This window comes from Elephantulus edwardii, unplaced genomic scaffold, assembly GCF_000299155.1.
Source record: "Elephantulus edwardii isolate Elephantulus edwardi_28Jun2011 unplaced genomic scaffold, EleEdw1.0 scaffold00260, whole genome shotgun sequence".
Classification (NCBI taxonomy): Eukaryota; Metazoa; Chordata; class Mammalia; order Macroscelidea; family Macroscelididae; genus Elephantulus; species Elephantulus edwardii.
The window spans coordinates 46,449-69,541 of NW_006400010.1; the positions used below are offsets into that span (position 1 = coordinate 46,449).

A 23,093-nucleotide genomic window follows, 5' to 3' on the forward strand; every position below is an offset into this window, starting at 1 on the left:
GAAGACCCTCTATGAGATGGATTGATTCAGTGACTGGGGTAATCGGGATGGGTGTGTCAGAGGCAGTGCGGTTGGTGCAGGATAGAGCAGGGTTTAGGGCTGATGAGTCGCAAACGACTCAACAGCACATAACAACAACAACTTCCCCCTATTTTTAATTTTATGAAATTTATAATCTCAAGTTTTTCAACTAAGTTCTTAATCTATTTCTAGTTTGTTTTTGTATATAGTGTGAAACAATTCTTGTTTCAATTTTTCACAAAGAAATATCCAGTTTTACCAGAACTACTTGTTTAAAAGTCTGTTTTTACCTTCATTTAATGTTTTGTGACCCATTATCAAACATTAGCTGAAATATGTCAGATTTAAACAGGATGTGCTCACCAAGCTGTGCCAAGAAATCTAGAGGAGAGCCTCCTGACCAACTGACTGTAAGAGAGCTGTTATTTCTTCCCAATCCAAAGAAAGGTGATCCAACAGAGTGTGAATATTATCAAACAATATCATTAATGTCACATACAAGCAAGACTGTGCTGAAGATTATAAAAAAACAACTAGAACAGAACATCAACAGAGAACCACCGGAAGTGAAGTCTGGGTTTAGAAGAGGCTGTGGTACTAGGGATATGGTAGCTAATTTTAGCTGGATTTTGGCTGAAAGCAAGAATACCAGAGGAATGTCTATCTGTTTTTCAATGACTATGCAAAAGCATTTGACTGTATGGACCACAACAAACTGTGGCTAACTCTAAGAAAAATGGGAATCCCAGAACACTTGATTGTGCTTATGTGAAACCTGTACTTGGACCAGGAGGCAGTCGTAAGAACAGAGCAAGGAAACACTGCATGGTTCAAAATTGGAAAGGGTGTACACCAGGGCTGTATCCTGTCTCCATACCTTTTCAATCTATATGCAGAATAGATTCATGCTGGAGAGGGTTAAACCAGGGTGCTCCTTGGAGGCAAGGATTCTGGGGCTTCATCTGACATACTTTGGACAATGTTATAAGGAGGGACAGGTCCTTGGAGAGGGACATCATGCTTGGGAGGGTGGAGGGATGGCATAGGAGGGGAAGGCCCTCTATGAGGTGGACTGATTCAGTGACTGGGGTAATCGGGATGGGTGTGGCAGAGGCAGTGCGATTGGCACCAGATAGAGCAGGGTTTAGGGCTGCTGTACATAGGGTCGCTATGAGTCCCAAGCAACTCGATGACACATAACAACGACAACAACAACAACAACAGTGGGATACTGGGGATGTAGGGTCAGTGGACAGAGATCCAAGTTTTTATACAGAAAACAAACAATTTCTTTTCACACTAAACAATTGTGTCTCTCAGTTTCCCCCATTAAATTAACAATGTTTAAAGAGGGTGACACAGGACCAAAGCAACCAAGGGAATAATAAAAACAACAAAAATTTCTCTAACAACTTCCAAGTGGACATCTTTTAAAATATGGTTCACCCTCTGGCAACACATATACTAAAAGTGGAATGGTAGAGAGAAAATTTTCATGGCCCCATGCAAAGATGACATGCAAATTTGCAAAGCATTCCATATTTTTCAAAGATCAGAGAGAAATTAAGGCAGGGTGAGCTGTCCTTCTCTCCTCGGGAATCGTGAGTTCCTGAGCCAACATTAACAGACCAAGACCCTAAGGCATGAAAAACTCCACCACAGTAATGACACAAAGAAGCAGACTACCTCACACTTTACACAAACCCAAAACAAGATGTCAATCCTGAAAAGTGACACAGAATTAATGAATTTCCTGAGGCCAGAAAGTCAAATGAAACTTTCTAATGCAGAATTCAAAAGAATAATAATTGAGTATTTTAATGAGTGAAAGACAAACTCGAAGCATTATAAAACTCGGCTAGAAAAAGCCAAGTTGTTGTTGTTATGTGTCGTCGAGTCGCTTGCGACTCATAGCGACCCTATGTATAACAGCCCTAAACTCCGCTCTGCCCTGTGCCAATCACACTGTCTCTGACACTCCCATCCCGACTATCCCAGTCACTGAATCAGTCTACCTCATAGAGGATCTTCCCCTCCTGCACTGTCCCTCCACCCTCCCAAGCATGATGTCCTTCTTCAAGGACTTGTCTCTCCTCACAACATGTCCAAAGTATGTTAGACGGAGCCTCAGAATCCTTGTCTCCAAGGAGCCACCCGGTTTAACCAACTCCAGGACAAATCTATTTGTTTTCCTAGCAGTCCATGGTTTCTCAATACTATTCTCCAGCACCACAGCTCAAAGGCATCAATTCTCCTTCTAGCCTCCTTGGTCATTGCCCAACTCTCAGATGCATAACAAGTGATTGCGAAGACCATGGCCTGTATCAGATGCACCTTAGTCTCCAGAGAGACACCATTGCTCTTCAGTACTTTGGAGAGGTCCCTAACAGCAGACTTTCCCATGGCAATGTGCCTTTTAATTTCCTGGCTGCTGGTGCCAAGAATGTTGACTGTGGAGCCAAGCAAGCTAAAGCTGTGTACAGTCTCAATCTCTTCACCATCCATCCTGACGCTGCCAATTGGTCCAGTGGTGAGAATCTTTGTCTTCTTGACATTGAGCCTCAATCCATATTGTAGGCTGCAGTCCTTGACCCTCTGCAGCAGGCGCTTCAGGTCCTCTTCAGTTTCAGCAAGCAGGGTTGTGTCATCCGCATAACGCAGATTGTTGATAAATCGTCCACCAATCTTGACCCCACATTTCTCCTCATAGAGCCCAGCCTCCCGGATAATATGTTCTGCATATAGGTTGAAAAGGTATGGAGATAGGATGCATCCCTGGCGTACGCCCTTCCCAATTTTGAACCATGCGGTCAATTTATAGCAATAAGCAACCACATCAAAAAAGAAGAAAAAATGACAATCAATTTTTAACCCAACATCTCCAACAAGAAGAAAAACAGCAGCAAGAAAATCTGACATCCTCTAAAAAACTTATAAAAATTACAGCAGAAATAAATGAAATAGAAAACAAATAAACAATTGAAATCATCAGAAAGACCAGGAGTTGATTTTTTAAAAAGGTCAGTAAAATTGACAAACCACTAGCAAAACTAACAAGGGAAAAGAAAGAAAAGACACACATAATCTGAATAAGAGAAGAACCAACTAAAAGAAAAAGATTAACAAGGGAATGTTATGAAAAATTACAAGCAAACAAATATAAAAATCTAAAGGAAATGGACACATACTTAGAAACTCACAATTTACCTAACACAGACCAAAGTAGAACACCTGAACAGATCCATTACTAAAGAAATTTAACAGATAATACAACTTTCAACAGATCTTTTTTTTCCCCGACAGAGTTGCTGTAAGTTATACTCATCTCAACAGTACCTAACAACAAAAGAGCTAGATCAGCTGTTTTACTAGGGAATTTTATAAAACATTCAGAGAACTGTCACCAATTCTACACAAAGTATTTCAGAAAATAGGAAAAGATGGAATTCTCCCACACTCATTTTATGAAGCAAACATGTCCTTGATACCAAGGTCAGGTAAAGGCATCACTAAAACAGGAACTATAGGCTGTTATTTTTCATGAACATAGACGCAAAAATCTCATTAAAGTCTTGGCCAAAAGAGTCCAAAAGTACATAAGAAAAAAAAATTCACCATGACCAAGTGGGATTAACAACAGGTATGCAGGGATTGTTCAACATAAACACACACACACACACACAACTGTAACTCATTAACAAAGCAAACAACAGTAACGATATGATCCTACCAATTGATGCAATTTTGTCTTTGACAAAATCAAACAAATACTGTATAATACTACTGTTACAAAACAGGACTGACATGGGGTTTGGTGAGAAACTAAGAAAAGAGGAGATAAAAATGAACACTACATTGGAATAGATGAAGGAATGAACTGTTTAAAACAAATACATTGTTAGACATTATATGACAACAGTTCAGAATAAGGTGCACATAGCAAAGTGAACTGGAAGAGGGATGGAGTAGAGGGAGGAAATGACAAAAAGGAAATGAATTTTTTTAAGTGCACAGGGGAAAAAGCCAACTTTTCTGTAAACTTTTAAAAAAATTATAGTTATGACTTTCAAACCGATTCAACCATTAATTACCTATCAATAACCAAAAGCTTCTTCCGTTCTTCTTCAATCTGAGCCTGGATCTTTTCAATGTTGGAATTCTGAGTGACAAAAATGTCCTTAAATTGCTGCTGCTTATCCAAAAGACCATTCACTACTTGCAGGCAACTTTCTTCAGTCTGCCAATAAAAAAAGATGGCAAATTCACAATCTTTCACATTAATTGTCAATAACAAGACCTGATCAGTCATTCTCAGGTTAGCCTCCTTATCCTGTGCACTGCCTGGACCCTGCTGGGAAAGTGTCTTTTCTTCTATATTCTTGATGAATATGGGCCACTTCCTGACCCATAAAAATGCAGAAAGATAGACCCTCAAGGAGATGGCCTGACTGCAACAAAAGGTTTAAGAACTGGGAGGGTAGCATGGGGTCTCACTCTGTTGTAGGTAAGCAGTGGAGGCACTCAACTCCTAACACCCACCTACCTTATCTTCACTTCAGTTTCATGTCTCAGCTCAGTGCCATCTGATCTCTCTTCCAATTTTCCCAATGAAAATGACCTCTCACCTGGCAATGAAATTTTCTAATCTTTCCCCCATATTTTAACTGGTTTCATATTATTCATTTAGTTTATACATTCACATACATTTTATAATTACTGTTGACTGCCATTCCAGCTCTTCAAATCCCCACTGAATCTTTCCTACTCCTTCACCCCTCAACTGCCCACTAAGCTCCACTATCTCAGTTATTTCTCCCCTCCCCTTTCCCCACTACTGCTTCTTTTCCCCTCTTTTGAAGATTTATACACATCTGGCTCAGTTATCCTTATATTTTCACATAATTATCTTATATAGTATTTATCCTTATTTTACTCAGCATAATGCTCTCTAGACCCTCCCATGCTATACTTTATTCCATCATTGTTCTTTAGTGCTGCATTCCATTGCATACCATAATTTTTCAATTCATTTGATTTTTGATGGGGTGGTTTCCACTGTCTTGCTATTGTGAAAAATGTTCTATGAACATAGGTGTACCTATCTCTGATTGTGTCTTGGTTTTCACTTTCTTGGGGTATACTCTTAGCAGGTAAAGAGCTAGGTCATACAGGACTTCTATGTTCAGGTTTTTGAGGAAATACCAAATTGCCTTCCCAAGTGGTTGTATCATTTTACAATCCAGTGAATAAGCATTCATGCATCTCTGCATCCCCTCCAACATTTATTGCTTGCTTTGAAGCTGTCTCACCTACTTTAGGAATGTTGCCAGGAGGGACCAGTCCTTGGAAAAGGACATCATGCTTGGAAGGAGGGAGAGTCTGTGTAGGACAGTAAGATCTTGAATGTGATGAACTGACACAGTGACTGTGGCAACCAGGACAGGTGTGTCAGAGATGGTGAGGTTGCCTAAGAACAGGGCAAGGTTCAGAGCCACTGCTCATAGGGTCACAAGCAGTCATAGTCAACTTGCTGGCATATAACAACAAACACCACATCTTGGTCAACTATGCTACTAAGGTAGAATGGCATGTTACTGTTTTAACTTGCATCTTTGATTGCCAGTGATTTTGAACACTTCTTCACGTGTCTTTTGGCCATCCTATGTCTTCCTTTGTGAAGTCTTCTCTTGCCTTCTACCCATCTTGTTATTTGGTTGTCAGTCTTTTTTCTTCTTCCTTTTTTTAAAATTTATTATTAATTTCAATGAAAATTTACAGAGACTTTGGATATCCATGTATTCACTGTTGCACTTATCTCCCCTCCCAACCCTCCTCTCTTGGAAAAGTAAAAGAAAAATGCTTTCATTGTTTTACAATCCCTTCCCCCAGGTCCACTCCACTATGCAGCCTTCACTCTGGACTCCTGTCATGACAAAAATACCTAATCACATGTCCCTTTTAAACAGTTTTCTCCCTCATCTGTTAAATGCAGTATACATTATTGAACCCATCTTTCTCAGTCTCCCCCCAACCCGATGTCAGTCCTGTTAACAACGGTGGCACCAAGCAGTATTTGTCCTTTTTGTGACTGAGATACTTCACTCAGCATAATGTCCTCCAGGGTCACCCATTTGAAATAATATTGCATGAGTTCCTTGTTTTCCAATGCAGCATAGTATTCCATTGTGTGAATATACCACAGCTTCTCTATCCATTCGTTTGTTGATGGGCACTTGGGTTGTTTTCAACTCGTTATTGTGAACAAAGCCATGATAAACATGGGTGTGCATATATCTGCCTGGATATCGGTTATGGTCTCTTTAGGGTATATTCCCAGTAGTGCAATTGCTGGGTCAAATGGTATCTCTATTTGTACTTTTTGAGAAAGCGCCATACTGCCTTCCTCTGTGGTTGCACCATTTTACACTCCCACCAACAGTGAATAAGTGTTCCCGTTTCTCCACAACCTCGCCAGCATTTGTCGCTTGCTGTTGTGTTAAATATTGCTATTTTTACTGGGGTGAGATGATATCTCATAGTGGGGTGAGATGATATCTCATAGTTGTTTTGATTTGCGTCTCTCTCTTAGAGCTACGGATTTTGAACATTTCTCCATGTGCTTGTTAGCCATCTGAATGTCTTCTTTGCTGAAGTGTCTGTTCATATCCTGTGCCCATTTTTCAATTGGATTATTTACCTTTATCTTGCTGTGGTGCTCAAGTATTTTATAAATTCTAGATGTAAGTCCCTTATCTGATATGTCATTACCAAATACTTTTTCCTAGTCTGTGGCTTCCCTTTTTACCCTGTTAAGAGAAGTTTTTGGATGTGCATAGTGATTTGATTCTTAGAAGTTCCCATTCATCTATTTTATCTTCTCCTGGTTGTAGGTAGTCCTTTTCTTGTGGAGGCCCTATATAGACTTACATTTTTTTACAGTCTTCATAATTTCCTGCTTTTTGGAACCCTGGGCCTCGACAACTACAACTTCTGGTTCTCCTTATCACCTATCTGATCACACCTTCAAGAGCTCTAAAGCATTTTATTATGATCTCTATTTATAGTCACAAATTAGGAACTGTTGAATACACACCTCCAACCTACACTTCTGCCCTTCACCTACATGTTATTCTTGTGTACTGTTGAGTCAGAACCAACTCATAGCTGACCCTCCAGCAGGTTTTCAAAAGGCAGTAAATTGCATGGATGATTGCCCATTTATTTTCCGCCTGAGAAGCAGCTGGTAAATACAAACCACATGCTTGTGGTTTGGCAGCACAATTTCTTACCATACATTGTTGTTACTTAGTGCTAATGAGTCAAGCACAACTAATAGTGACCCTATGGATAATGGATCTGAATCTTGTCCTATCAAATGCCATCCTCATAATTTCTGACATATTTGAGCCTACTGCTATAGTCACTGTATCAATCCATCTTGTTGAGGGTTATCTTCTCTTTCACTGACTATTCACTTTTCAAGTATAATGTCGTCTTCTAAGGACTGGCCCCACATAACAATATGCCCAATGTATGCGAGACGAAGTTTCACCACCCCTGTCTCAAAGGAGCACCCTGGTTGCACGTTCTCTAAGACATATTTATTTGTTCTTTGGACAATCTATGGGATATCCAGTACTCTTCTCCAACAACACAACTCAAAGGCATCAGTTCTTCTGTCATCCTCACTCACTATAAAACTTTTTAGATGCATAGCAAGTGACTGAAAATAGCAAAGCTTGAATCAAAACTTAAGTCTTTAAACTGACATCATTGCTCAATAGCAGTTTGGAGAGATTCTTAAGAGCAGACTTTCCCAATGCAGTATGTCTTTCGATTTCTTGACTGCTGGTACCAAAGGTGTTGATTGTGGATCAAATACTTGTTGTAACTGCCATCTAGATGTCACACAGGCAACTCAAGCTTTGCAGGTCTGGTACTTTCTCTCCAGAACCTGCTCTTTCCATTGCTCTCTATCTTGGTGACCCAACTCCCTAGCCCAACCTTCCCTATCACACAAGGTAGAATCTATCAATCAGGTGTGGCACTTCCCCTGACCTCACCGCCAAATTCCACATCTCATCAATCCAATGTCTTTCATCTCTTCCTGCCTCCCCGCTTATTACCGTTAGGATACTCTAGGAACTGGACTAATATAATAAAGGGGCGGGAAAAGCCATACATACAGTAAGGAAGCACCCTGATCACCTGTATTCATTACCTTCTTCAGGTTATCAATGTCTTCTTTACCTTTCTGAACTGTTTCTTTTAGTGCTATGATCTTACTTTGTTTCTTCTTCAGCTGGTTTCGACTATATTCTACCTGAATATTTAGCCGAGTCTTTTGTTTCTCAAATTCCAATCTAGTGTAAGAAAGTAGAGCATTACAACAGGTAAACACAGGCTTTCAGTTATTTTTACTTTCAAATATTCTATTACAGGAAATGTCAAATAAATGCAAAACTAGAGGCTAGTACAGGGAACCTCAAAAGAACAAAGCTGGTCAAGGCTGCACACTAGGAATTGGGGAAGCCTAGTGGACAAATTCCACTTTAATGATCAACTAGTCTATATAATACAGCTTACTCCTCTTCCCACCACTGGGTTCTTCTGAAACACACCCTAATTAGCAGGCATATAACCTGTTAATATTTTAGTGTGAATCACTGAAAGTAGAGTGACTTTTTAAAAAAAGCATAACCATATAAATACACATGAAAAATGGTTAACTCCAAAATGGCAAATTGCTATTCAATGACAAATTTCTTTATGGCCTAATTAATTAATTAAAAAATAATTTCTTGGCTTGGGTCAGGACCTATAAACTGAATATGAGTGACTTGTTCTTAAGGTTTTGAGGTTGTTTTTTTTTAAATTTTATTTTATTATTTTATTTGTGTGTACTGTGAAATCGGATCCAACTACTACAGGAGATTACCCCTCCTTCTCCAACAGAGGATCTGGTGGATTCAAACCACATACCTCTTGAGATTGCAGTGCAGCCTCTTACCACTAGGCCACCAGAGCTCCCTAGGTTTTGAGTTTTTAAAATTTTATCTTAATAACTGTATGTTTTCTCTAATCTTAATTTTTCTTAGTTTATTTGTGGATTCTTAATTCAGTCAGTTTTTTCAGTTATTCACACACAAATTCAAAACCCTAGACCAAAGAATATGTTTTGTTTTTGATACTCTCTCAACTGTCAGCTTCTCTAATGCCTCAGAGAGTTCTACCATCATTCGATTTCATCATTCCCACCCTCTCTCCCTTCCAGTCCTGCTAACAGAATGATGTACTAAAGAAGCAATTTAAAGCACTATTAGATACTGTGCTAGACATTGCTAATACAAAGATGACAAGACAAAGGGTAATACTCTAAAAAAATATAAAGATAATAGTTAATGAGTTACCACATACTAGACATTCTTAAATACATTTTTACATGGCTTAACTCACTTAGTTTATGTGGATATATGGGGCAGGTACTATAAACATCCCTGTATAATAGAAGGCAGAGTGAAGAAGTTTCCCCAATGCTCACCAGTAGTCATGCTGCCTACAAGAGCACATCCCTGAGGGATTCTTTCTACTGGAGACAGCAGACAAATGCACCACAGACAGCAAGGCATTCTCCCCCATGGATCCCCAGATTATGCTAACCATCCTTCTTCCTCACTGTTCCATTAAGAGTGCCATCTCATCTCCCTCTATGCACTCCCTTAACAATCTTATCCAGCCAACATGATATGATGTGTCACTTGCATGCTGACAATCACAAAATCAAATCTTTATTTCCACCTCAATTTCCTAACTTTTCTTTTCAACTGCCCACTCTACTTCTCCACCAGGTATCACAATCATCTTAAATAGAACACCTAGAAAGGACAATGAGTAAGCTCTGGGCACTAGTATGTCTTATCTTTTTGTTCCAAGTTTCTGCCTGTATCCCCTGGTCTTCAGTTTTTTATACAGTGCTTTCATATTTAGTATTTCTAAGTAGTAGGTATCTTACCATCTCCTGTCCCATTGTCCTAGTAATTTCTTGAGATTATTTTTATTTCAATATGTTGTTTCAATGAACTTTTGTGTATGGAAAAGCTGCTGACTTTCATATGGAGCCACATCATTATTTTGTTTCTAATAGATTTCATGGATTTTTCTAGATATACAGACTATAATCTCAAAATAATGACAAATTTACTTATTTCCTGAATGTTTTCTTTCTCTCCTTTGTCTAGCTACTGATCAGTATCTTTGGAAGGTTACATAACAGTGGTGATACGGAGTAATACTATAATTTATTGTTACTCTGTGAAACCTCAATTCCAATTTAGAATTTTATGTACTTTGTTATATTAACTGTTCACATTTTATTGTTATTAGGTGCCACTGAGTTGAACATTCACAATGATCCTATGAACAACAGACCTGACTCCTGTCTTATTCTGTGTCATCCTCATCATCTGACACATCCAAGCACACTGCTACAGTTATGTCAATCTACCTTGAGGGTCTTCCTTTTTTCCCCCTGACCCTCCACCTTTCCAAGCATGATGTCCTTTTCAAGAATAGCCTCTCCTAGCAACATGCCCAAGGTATGAGAGATAAAGCTTTGTCATCTTTGCCTCCAAGGAGCACTTCTATTTGGATTGTATTTCAACATCAAGAAAACAAAGATCCTCATCACAGGGTCAATAGGTAGTATCATGACAGATGGGAGAAAAGATAGAGGCAGTTTATAATTTCATCCTTCTCAGATCCCCCTCAATACTACTGGTACCAGCAGTCAGGAAATCTCAAGATGAGTTGTGCTGGGGGGAGGGGGAGGAAGTCTGCTGTCAAGAGTACAATAGAGCAGTGATGTAAGTTTAGAGACCAAGGTACGCTTGATCCAGGCTATGTATGACCTTCTCAATTACTTCTCATCTGAGAGCTGGAAAATAAATCAAGATGACAAAAGAACAGTGAAAGCCTTTGAATTGTGGTGATGCAGAAGAGTACAGAACATATTCTGGACTGTCAAGAAAACAAACAATTCTGTCCTGGAGAGGATGAAACCAGTTTGCTCCTTGGCAACAAGGATTTTGAAGCTCTGTCTTGCATACTTTGGGCATGTCACAAGGAAAGGCTGGTCCTTGGAGAAGGAAATCATGCCTGGAATTTCCTTCTCCAAGGATGGATCAGATGGATTGACACAGTGTGGCAATGGGGTCAGGTGTGTAGGACATGGTTAGGTTGGCTAAGGATAGGACAGGGTGCAGAACCACTGTTCATAGGGTTCCTATGAGTTGTAGTCGACTTGATAGCACAGAACAACAGCAACAACATGGGATATTCAGTACTTTTATTCTACACCACAACTCAAAATCATCAACTTCTGTCATTCTTTTTATTTTTAACTTCTGTCATTCTTATTCATTGTCCAGCTCTCACAGATGCATAGCAAGTGACTAAAAAGACCATGGCCTGGCTCAGGTGCACCTTAGTCTTCAAACTGTTATCATTACTCTTCAGTATTTTGGAGAGGTCCCTGAAAATGAACTTGACTAGTAAAATATGTCTCCTTGACTGCTGGTACCAAGGATGTTGACTGCAGATTCAATTAAGATGAAATCAATGACAGTTCCCAATCCTTTCTCCATCTATAATGATGGTCCCTTCTGACCCAGTGGTAAGGATCTTTCTTTCTTGATGTTGAGTTATAATCCTTATTAAGACTGTAGTTTTTGGGGGAGCTCTGGTGGCCTAGTGGCAAGAAACTGCACTGCAATCCCAGAGGCTACGGTTCGAATCCACCAGATGCTCTGCCGGAGAAGGAGGCGCAATAACCTCCTGTACCAGTCAGATCTGATTTGACGGTACACACACATACACACACACACACACAAAAAAAAAAAGACTAGTTTTTGCTCTTCCGTGGCATGTATTTCAGGTCCTCATTTTCAGCAAATAAGACTGTATTATCTGCATAATGAAGGCTGTTAATATCTTCTCCCCATCCTAATGCCACAGTCTCTTCTTCATAAAGTCCAGCCTCCCCAATGATCTGTTCTGCCTATTGACTGAAAAGGTACGAAGGACACAACCCTGATGCACACACTTTCTGATTTTAAACCATACAGTGTTCCCTTGTTCTGTTCAGACAATAGCTTCTTGGTAGAGTTATAGGTTTAGTACGAATACAATTAAGTGTTCTGAGATTCCCATACTTCTCAATGATAGCTAGCTTGTTGTGGTTCACAAAACCTTGCAGAGTCAATAAAAATGAGTTATTATTCTATTATTCTCTGTTTCAGTCACAACAAATCTGACATCAACAGTTATTATCCCTGGTGCTACGACCTCTTCTAAATCTGGCTTTAACTTCTGGCACTTCTCTTGCCAATGTACTATTCTAGCATTTTTGGATGACCATAGACAGTATTTTGCTTGAATATGTTACTAGTGATATCGTTGTGTAATTTCCACATTTTGATGGTTGCCCTTTCATGGGGAATGAGAACAGATATGGTTATCTTCTAGTCAATCAGCTAGACAGCTATCCTCCAAATTACCTAACATAGCCTGGTAAACACATCAGGATTGCAACTGTTAGCTGTAACTTGTCAATCAGTAGCTCATGTGTTTCTAGGAGATCTTAATTTTTTTTTTTTTTTGCAAGTGTGTTTTCAATGCAGCTTGAATTTCTTCCTTTGTTATCACTGGCTCTTGATTATTTTACCCTTCTGAACTTTTTTAGTGTTGATCAGTTCTTTTGGTACAGTTATTCTACCCATTCTATCTTCTTTGATGCTTCCTGGATAATTCAAGATTTTGCCCATGCTATCTCTCAGTATAGCAACTGGAGGCTTTTTAATTTAGGGTTGGGTTGGTGTTTTTTTTCCAGCTTGAGAAATGCCAGAGTAATTTTCCCCTTTTTATTCTTAATATAGCTCTTTGCACATTTCATTGTTGCTTTTGTCTTTCCAACCTGCCCTTTGAAATGGTCTCTTCAGCTTTTACTTCAGCATCTCTTCCCTTTGTTTTGGATTCTTGATGCTCAGATACAATTTTCATAGTTACTTCTGACATCTCTTTGGGATGTTTTTTTTCCCCTCCTCTCTTGTCTTTGTAATGACCTTTTGCTCTCTTCATAGATGATATCCTTGATTTCATCCTACAGATCCTTTGGTCTTTGATCACTGGCAACTGAAGAGTGAAACCTGTTCTCAAGATTTTAATTCAGGTGGGATAGATTCAAAGTCATATTTTGGTTACTGTGGATTAATTTTAATCTTCTTCACTTTCACATTTTATTAAGAATCTAAAACCAGGGTTGGATGTTCAATTGTGTCAAATGTTGAACTTTTTATCACACAGCACTACTTATGTGATTCATGGTGAGCTACAGCAATAGATTTCCTGATGCTGACTCATCCTTCTGATGTAAAGTTCACCAGATCTGTTATTGCTATACTGCCAGAGTCTAACCTTATTATATCTGGTTATTTACAAATGGGACTGATTAATAGGTTTTTACTCTACGTTGTGTGTTTTTGTTTTTTTTTAATCCGGGCATCTGTACTACTTCATTTAATGGGGGGGGGGAACCCACAAAGAAAACCCACAAAACTTTTCTTTCCTCTTTTACACTTTAAATTCTGAAGACACAGCAGACCAAAACTATTGTCCTTGAATTGTTTCCAACTCACAGTGACCGTAACTGGACAGAGCAGACTGTCTCATAGGGTTTCTAAGGCTGCAGTTTTTAAAGAAGCAGACTGCATCTTTCGGCCTTGGAGCATTGGTGAGTGCTTAACACTACATCACCAGGGTTCTATTTATATATGGAACATCTATACAAACAGTAAATATTGAAGTTCCCCATTTCCCTGAAACTTGTGAAACCACCCTTTAGGGTTCTTTGGGTTGGACAGAAAGTTTTTTTAAAAAAGCATTTTAACTTACGGTAATTGATCTTATTAAATTTTCTACCAGCTTTCTGGAAGGAGGAGTGGCATCCACTTCCATAATAGCTTGCTTCCAGAAACCCTATGAACCTGAAGGGAGGATGAAAGGCACCCAAGCGTTGAGGACTCTCCTTCATAGGGTCGCTATGAGTTGCCTGCGACTCAATGGTACTTAACAACAACAACAACAACCAGCTTTCAGTAGTTTTTGGCATAATCGATTTGATTTATGCATATGAATTTACAGAGACTAAGTAAACCACTGCCATACTACTGTTTATAACCACCACTTCTGCCCCACTCTCTTTTCTTACTACATTTATTTATATTTTCTCTCTTTAAAACATTATGAAATTGAAACGTCAGATCTTTTTATGAGTATTTACTAGCAAGTTCTCATAAACGGAAATAAAGACTACCTCAAGCATAATTTCTTTAAATGATAAAATAGGTAGTATTCTATTTGTAAGCTGTTTATCAACATCTCTTAATGAAAATACCTTTTTTGATCAATTTCCTGTTGCTGCTTAATATGTTTGTTCTCAAATTCGCGAATATTTTCCACGCCAATTTCTTCACAGAAGTGTTGGAAAATATCATCCTCTACCTTTTAAGTTATTTTAAAACAATTGGTTTATTAATTTTAAGAAAGTGTACAGACAGTGCTATAAACTAGGTGTCCCATAAGACCCTCCTGGATCAAAAATTAGTCCCAACAAGTAATACTGTCTCATCTTTTAACATTACAATTATGTACATCTATTTTTATTGTTATTATACAAATTTAATAGAAAACCACATAACCAGCTTTACTCACTATTCTAGATTTATAAAGTATTTCATATAAAATTGGAAATATTCTATTTACATTGGGCATACCAAAAATATAACACTAAACCTACGTAAAATAGTTTTTACAGATGGGTAATAGTGTAACATATTAGTCAGTAGATAAAAAAGTAATATATCTTAGAATTAAGAATAAAAACTGATATTTGGAAAAACAAAAATGAACTCAAACAACAAAATAACATTTAACTTCAATCTCTGTATTCGGCTTCAATTTTTATACTGTGTACACTTACTCATATACAATAATAGCCCAAGAGAGAATCATTTTAACAGGACAAGCTAAAAATGTTCAGATCTCAGCTGTATCTACATTCTACTATGCGAATGAAAGAGGAGTGCTAAGGTGATGCAGCCTACATAAGCTACAATGAACTTAAGTGGAAAGTACACACATGGGGACCACGATTACAGGCTGTGCAGAGCCTGTCATTATTCTGGCCAGGCATCTAGACTTCATGCTCTGTTCTGGGGATAGCAGACAACACTGTATGCAGTTATCAGCGCTGCTCTCATGTTCAAGCTCAACATGAATTCACTAGGAAATTAAGAGGTATTTACCTTAAAAGAGAGATAATTGGGGATAAATTTATACATGGTTTCAAATCACATGATAAAAGAACTTAAAGTAATGGGTGTAGTCACTGAGTGATGGCATGAGAGTAACTCTTGAAGGGTTAGAGATATGCAGCAGGGCAAAGCATCCCAGCAGAACATACCTTTCTTGTCATTTTATAACAGAAGACAGACAACCAAATCTTTGTATTGCACCTGAACAATAGTGTTTTCTATACAAAATATGAACACACAAATTAATATACACAATACACAGAGAAAACTAACCTGAGAGGGTCATGGAGTTTGCAAAAAAAATAATAATGTACCAGATGTGTGATATTTCGATAAAGAATAATACTGAAAAAGAATTCTCAAGTGGATAAGGGCTGTGAAGAAAGAATGGACAGGCTGGGATACCTACACATCCAAAGAGTTTAAAAAGAAGAGAGTCGCTACACACGAGTCACTGTGCCTGACAGCAGCTCTCGGATACAGGGACATTCATTTTGTAAGCTCATAACCTCAGCTTTCATGCTGTTTCACTAAGGGCACTACTGTTACGTATCAACCTTTGCTTTAACATCAGAAACTTACTTACAATGGGTTGAGAACTTATCAATTAATAGAAACACTTATCACCTTGTCTATTTTCTCTTGAAATTTTTCAATTCTTTTTTGCTGTTCTTTGATTCCTTCACTGAGCATAGTACATTGAGACTCAATGTTTAGTAGTTCACTTTGTAGCTGAGATTGTTCCTAGTTAAAAAAAAAATGGAATTTATAACATAGTTATTACATATAGTTCACTGCTCTTAGGTCAGTTCAAACTCATAGTGACCTGCCCTCAGGTTCAGGCTGTGAACTGCAATGAGTAAACACTCTTCTGTGGAGTTGCTGATGGATTCCAACTACTGGAGGTGTGTTGTCCTTGGGACAGCAGGGCACCTCCAAATGGACTATGCCACTAGAGCTCTTCCCCACAATACAGTATTGTTGCTGAGGGTCTGAGTTACAGGTGAACCCTCCTGAGTGTTTTGAGAGACTGAACACTTGTGGGAGAAGAGTGCCCATCTTTCTTCTGTGGAGCAGCTGGTGGACTCAAACAATGTTATCTTTGGGATGGCAGTGTAATTCCTGTACTAAAAGGCCACTAGAGGTCCCTGACACAAGCTACGGTTGTTGCAGTTTACTGTCAAGTCGGAACCAACTGACAGCTGACCATCTAAGCATGTTTTCAGACAGTAAATAGCACAGAGGGAGAGTTTCTATCCTTCTCATCTTGCAGCTGGTGGATTCAAACCATGTGCCTTTGGGATTGCAGTAGTTTCTTACGCCTAGAACACCAGAGCTCAGACATAGCGACATGAAAATGTGGCAGGCATTTCTCAGAGTAAGAGGAATCTAGTGAGATAAAATGGGGTTTAGATACAGATAAAATGGGATTTAGATAGCAAGATTAACAATCATAAAAATAAAATTACATGTGATGAAATATCGAAAAAAGTTAAATGGTGCTTTATCGATGCAATTTCTGAAATCATATACTCTGGTTAAGGGCTATGAAATTTTATAAGCTTCCATTACCCTGTGAAGCACAGCAATATGCTTCTTTTTAATACTCTCTAGTTCGCTTTGTGAATATTTGAGTCGTGTATGAGTTCCTTGCGCTAAAGTCTGAATTTGTTTCAAATCTGTCTCCTTACGAAGTATCTTCATTAAATCCTATAAAAGAGAAGAAAAATGTACTAAGAAACTTTTATAGCAGAAAAGTACTTTTACTTTTCAAAGTGTTTTTCTATGAACTGAGTGATTTTATATACAACCACACTTTTCCCTTTTCATAAGAGACAGGGCAGTTAAAGCATCTCGTCATCTGGAGTGACCCAAATGCTGTACATCATCCTCCAAACAGTCACACTTCCTGCCAGAGGTGTTGAGGTAAATGGGTAGTGTTGTGATCTACACGTAATTCAGCTGGGTGGGGACTGTCAGTATTTTAAAGAGATTCTTGACAGTAGATTTTTCTAAAGCAAAATTTCTTTTTATTCTTGACTGCTGCTACCAGGGATGCTGATTGTGGATCCAAATAAAATTAAATAGCTGACAACTTTAATCCACCTAACAACATGCCCAAAGTATGTGAGATGAAGCGTCATAATTCTTGCTTCCAAGATGCACTCCAGCTGCACCCTCTCCAAGGCATATTTGTTTGTTCTCATGGCCATCCATGGGATGTTCAGTGCTCTTCTCTAACACCACAGCTCAAAGGCATCAATTCTTTTTCTGTCAGCCTTATTCATTGTCCAGGTCTCAGATGCATAGCCAGCAATCAGAAAGACTATGTCCTGAATCAAACATACATTAGTCCTCAAACTGACATCACTACTCCTTAATAATCTGGAAAGGTCCCCACACGCAGATTTCCCCAGTGCAATGCATTTCTTCATTTCCTGACTTTAACTGATCTTGAATCAATTCCATCTAAATGTTAAGTTCGCACAAATTGTTGTTATTGATTGCTGTCAAGTTGTGCACAACTCATAGCAACCGTATGAACAAAAGGCCTGAAGCCTTTCTAGAACTATCATCATTTCTCCAAATTCATAAAGTTTCCAGAAGCATGTGGATGCCACTCCTGCTTCCAAACTTTGATCAGTCTGGGAGCTCTACCAAACACTGCCCACGATGGGTAGTCATTACGGTGTTATGGCATTTGAGACGCAAATGGCACAAGATTCAGTGTCACAGCAAACCCAGATTACGTCAGCACAGCAAATTAACCACAGTGCTGTATGACTTAGAAGAATGTTCCTCCAAAATATAGTAACAAGGGATTAAAATATAATCCCTTGGGCCCAACTTTTAAATATAAGGGCCCTCCAGGAGGACTTGTTGACTCTAAACAACAAGCTAAAATAAAAACCAAACAACCCACAAAGATCCTCAACCAAAACAAGAGCACCACCTTACAGAGTCCAGCCACTTCATTCAACTCCAAAATAAAGACAAGGGCTTTGATGTTACATATTGTTGTTAAGTGCCATCTAGTACCAACCCTATTAAACTAAAGAACTATTGTCCTTCCTCTAAGTTCATAGTATCCACAGGCATGTTTTACACAAATTAATGTAATTTCTCCAATTAGAACTGGCAAGAATGACATGTGAAATCACAGTAATCGTTACAAATCCATTTATTACAGGCTAGAGCTGCTTTAAATGGAGAGCTTCTCCTGGTCTTTCAGTTCCTTCAGTCTTCTTATGGCAGACTTCATTGTGCCTGCAGAGGTGGTGGTGTAAATCCAGGCACCACCAGTTACTATTTTCATGCCAGAACCACAGGCATGGATCCCCACAGCTTGACTCTTCATTTTGGTTGTGCCATAAAAGGAGGAAGTGTACTTGGCATGCTGGCCGATTTCATTTTTCTTCACTGTCTTCCTGAAGGAAACACCATAGCGGGTCTCCTATTTACCAATAATGACAACTTTCTTGATGTGGTTAGCCATTTCCCCACAAATCAGCATCTAACCCAGAGAGCTCATTTTTTTAAAAAAAAAAGTTTGCCATGAATAAAAAAAATATTTGCCATAACTGTATAAAAGCATATCATGTGATCTCCAGCATCATTCCTGTCTCCAAGGTTGTATTTTCCAACTACCAGTTTGTCTTTATTCCTAACTATTACACTGTAGTCACCAATTAGTAATAAAGAATTCTGACTGCAGGTCTGATATATTTCAGGCTCCAAAAGCTGATAAAAACCTTCAATTTCAGCCTTTGTGGTTGGTGTGTATATCTGAATAGTTGTATTAAGAAGTCTTCCTTGCATGCTTACGGACAGTATCCTATCACTCGTAGCATTGCACTTAAGGTAGATCTTGAAATGTTCTTTTGATAATGAATACCACACCATTACTTTTCAGTCTGTCATTTCCAGCATGTGATTGTACATCATGTGATTATCTGATCCAAAGTGGCCAACACCAGTCCATATTAGCTCACCTGGACCTAGGATGTCAATCTTTATTTTATTTTTGATGACTCACAGAAATGGAACGCACAAATATTGATATATTAGGTACTGGCAAAATGAGACAGCTAGGCATGAAACATTTTTAATCAGATGCTCATATGATCTACTGTGCTGGAGAGAAAAAGGTGAGGGTTGCTTTTTCTTTTTTCCCCCTTTTTAAATTATTATTAATTTTAATAGACGTTTACAGAGATTTTGGATTTCCACTCAGTCACTGTTTCACTTTTCTCCCTGTTCACCCCTTCCCCCCCCCAGTTCACAAGAGTTTTACTTTGAAAAGTAAAAAAAAAAATTCTTTCATCGTTATACAATCCCTCCCCTCAAGGTGACTGTACTATGCCGCCTTCCTTCTGGACACCTGTCATGACAATAATACCTAATCATACATCCTTTTTAAACAGTATCTCCCTCATCTGTCTCAATGTAATATACATAATTTATGTCATCTTTCTCAGTCTTCCCCCAACCCCAATGTCAGTCTCATTTTACAGCAGTGGCACTATATAGTATTTGTCCTTTTGTGACTGAGATATTTCACTCAGGATAATGTCCTCCAGGGTCACCCATTTGTATAATATTTTAGGAGTTCCTTGTTTTTCAGTGCAGCACAGTATTCCATTGTGTGAACATACGTTCGTTCATGGGCACTTGGGTTGTTTCCAACTCCTTGCTATTGTGAACAAAACCGTGATAAACATGGGTGTGCATATATCTACTTGGGTGGTGGTTATAGTTTCTTTGGGATATATTTCCAGCAGTGTATTGCTGGGTCAAATGGTATTTCAATTTTTAAATTTTTGAGAAAGCGCCATACCGCCCTCCACAGTGGTTGCACCAGCTGCCCACTGACTGGAAAAGATCGATATTTGTTCCCATTCCAAAGAAAGGTGACCCAACAGAGTGTGGAAATTATCGAACAATATCATTGATATCACATGCAAGCAAGATTCTGCTGAAAATTATCCAAAAACGTTTGGAACAATATGTCAACAGAGAACTGCCAGATGTGCAGGCTGGATTTAGAAGTGGTCGTGGTACTAGGGATATTATAGCTAATGTCAAATGGATCTTAGAAGACAGCAAAGAATACCAGAAGAATGTCTATCTGTGCTTCATTGACTATGCAAAGGCTTTTGACTGTGTGGATCACAACAAACTGTGGCTGACTCTGAGAAGAATGGGAATCCCAGAACATTCGATTGTGCTAATGTGAAACTTATACTTGGACCAAGAGGCAGTTGTCAGAACAGAGCAAGGAGACACTACATTGTTCAAAATCAAGAAGGGGGTTCGTCAGGGATGCATTCTGTCTCCATACCTTTTCGATCTGTATGCAGAACAGATCATCCGAGACGCTGGGCTATACAAAGAGGAATGTGGCATCAGGACTGGTGGAAGAATCATCAACAACCTGCGTTATGCAGATGACACACAACCCTGCTTGCTGAAACTGAGGAGGACCTGAGGCGCCTGCTGCAGAAGATCAAGGACTAGAGCCTCCTATATGGACTGAAGCTAAACGTCAAGAAAACGAAGATTCTAACCACTGGGCCAATTGGCAGCATCAGCATGGATGGTGAAGAGATTGAGATAGTTAACAGTTTTAATTTACTTGGCTCCACAGTCAACACTCTTGGTAACAGCAGCCAGGAAATCAGGAGACGAATTGCATTGGGAAAGTCGACTGTGAGGGACCTCTCAAGAGTTCTGAAATGATTTCAGGCTGGAGACTAAGGTGGCCTGATCCAGGCTATAGTCTTCGCAATTATGTGCTATGCATCACAGAGTTGGACAGTGAATAGGGTTGATAGAAAGAGGATTGATGTCTTTGAGCTGTGGTGCTGGAGAAGAGTGTTGAATATACCATGGACTGCTAGGAGAAAAAACAGGTTTGTCCTGGAGAGGGTGAAGCCAGGCTGCTCCTTGGAGTCAAGGATTCTGAAGCTTCATTTGACATATTTTGGGCATGTTGCAAGGAGGGACTGGTCCTTGGAGAGGGACATCATGTTTGGCAGAGTGGAGGGGCGGCTAAGGAGAGGAAGACCTTTGGTGAGATGGATCAATTCTGTGACTGGAGCAGTGGGAATAAGTGCGTTTGAGATGGCTAGGTTGGCACAGGATAGAACAGCATTTAGAGTTCTTATACATAGGGTCTCTATGAGTCCCAAGTGACGCAATGGCACACAACAACAACCAACAGTGAATAAGGCTTCCAGTTTTCCCACCACCTCGCCAGCACTTGTTGTTTGCTGTTGTGTTATATGTTGCTGTTCTTACTGGGGTTAGATAATATATTTGTTTAGGGGTTGCTTTTTCATAGTTAAAAATGTCATTTCTAGATCTATCTTGAAATATAATGCATGAATGGCAGGATAATATACATACGCATACAAGGAAGTCCAGTGAATACCATTATCATTCAAATATATGCACCAACAACCAGAAACAAAGAAGAGGAATGAGAAAATTTCTACAAACTTCTGCAGTCAGAGATCTATTGAACATCCAATCAAGATGTATTAATAATAATGTGTGACTGGAAGACAACAGTTGGGAACAGAGACAAAGGATCAGTAGTTGGGTAACATGGACTTGGTGACAGAAATGAAGCTGGAGATAGAATGACAGAATTTTGCACAGTTAACTTATTCACTACAAATATGTTTTATAAGAAAAATAAACACAGGTTATATACATGGATTTCACCTTATGGTATGCATAGGAATCAGACTGATTACATCTGTGGAAAGAATTGCTGGAAAAGCTCAGTGTCATCTGTGAAAACTAGGCCAGATACTGACTGTGGAAAAGACCACCAACTACTCATATTCAAGTTCAAGCTGAAGCTAAGGAAAATGAAGTCAAATCCACGGGAAACAAAATTTGACTCTCAATCTATTCCACCTGAAGTTCAAAATGATCTCAGAAACAGGTCTGAGGCCTTGAAAACTAACAAGTGAAGACCAGATGAGCGATGGAAGGATATAAAAAATAACATCCAAGAAAAATGTAAAAGGTCATTACAAAGACAGAGGAGGAAGAAAGGACCAAGATGGATGTAGGTGAGACTCTGAATATTGCACTAGAGTGCCAAGAAGCCAAAGCAAAGGGAGGAAATCAAGAAATTAAGGAGCTGAACCGAATATTTCAAAGGGCAGAGCAGAAAGACAAAGTATTACAATGAAATGTGCAAAGAAATGGAGTCAGAAAATCAAAGTGCCTGAACTTGCTCAGCATTTCTTATGCTGAAGGAACTGAAGAACAAATTCAAGCCTTGACTTGAAATACTTAAGCATGCTTTGGGCAGACTATTAAATGATCTAGAAAGCATTAAAAGAAAATGAGGGACATGACCAAAATAAAGTCGGACCCAAATGAGCCGGAGGCTCCGGCAGAGACGCCCTGCGGGGAACGCTACCATGAACTGCTGTTCAACCTAAACCCCATCGCGCAGCCCCTAGCTTCCCGCTGCCTCACGCAGAAGCTCTACAAGTGCATCAAGAAAGCCGTGAAGCAAAAACAGATTCGACGCGGCGTGAAGGAGGTTCAGAAATTTATCAACAAAGGCGAAAAGGGGATCATGGTTTTGGCAGGAGACACACTTCCTGTGGAGGTATACTGCCACCTTCCAGTTATGTGTGAGGACCGGAATCTGCCCTATGTTTATATCCCTTCTAAAAC

The 23,093-nt window shown here is 39.2% G+C and overlaps 2 protein-coding genes across 2 annotated transcripts in view; one reads left to right on the top strand and one right to left on the bottom strand.

The window, feature by feature from the left end:
- LOC102849042 (structural maintenance of chromosomes protein 1B-like) overlaps positions 1-23,093 on the bottom strand; it is a 111,203-nt gene that overhangs the window by 28,639 nt on the left and 59,471 nt on the right. Inside the window, exons 13-17 of the mRNA XM_006899535.1 lie at positions 16,962-17,099; positions 16,017-16,133; positions 14,471-14,577; positions 8,243-8,384; positions 4,113-4,258 (exon numbers count right to left, since the gene is read on the bottom strand). Of these exons, the coding sequence (XP_006899597.1) occupies positions 4,113-4,258; positions 8,243-8,384; positions 14,471-14,577; positions 16,017-16,133; positions 16,962-17,099 (650 nt within the window). The remainder of the gene's footprint in view (positions 1-4,112; positions 4,259-8,242; positions 8,385-14,470; positions 14,578-16,016; positions 16,134-16,961; positions 17,100-23,093) is intronic.
- LOC102846614 (H/ACA ribonucleoprotein complex subunit 2-like) lies at positions 22,762-23,091 on the top strand (the record flags this gene model as incomplete). Its single annotated transcript, XM_006899534.1, has 1 exon — positions 22,762-23,091. A coding segment is annotated over exon 1 (330 nt), but the record flags the coding sequence as incomplete, so codon positions are not given.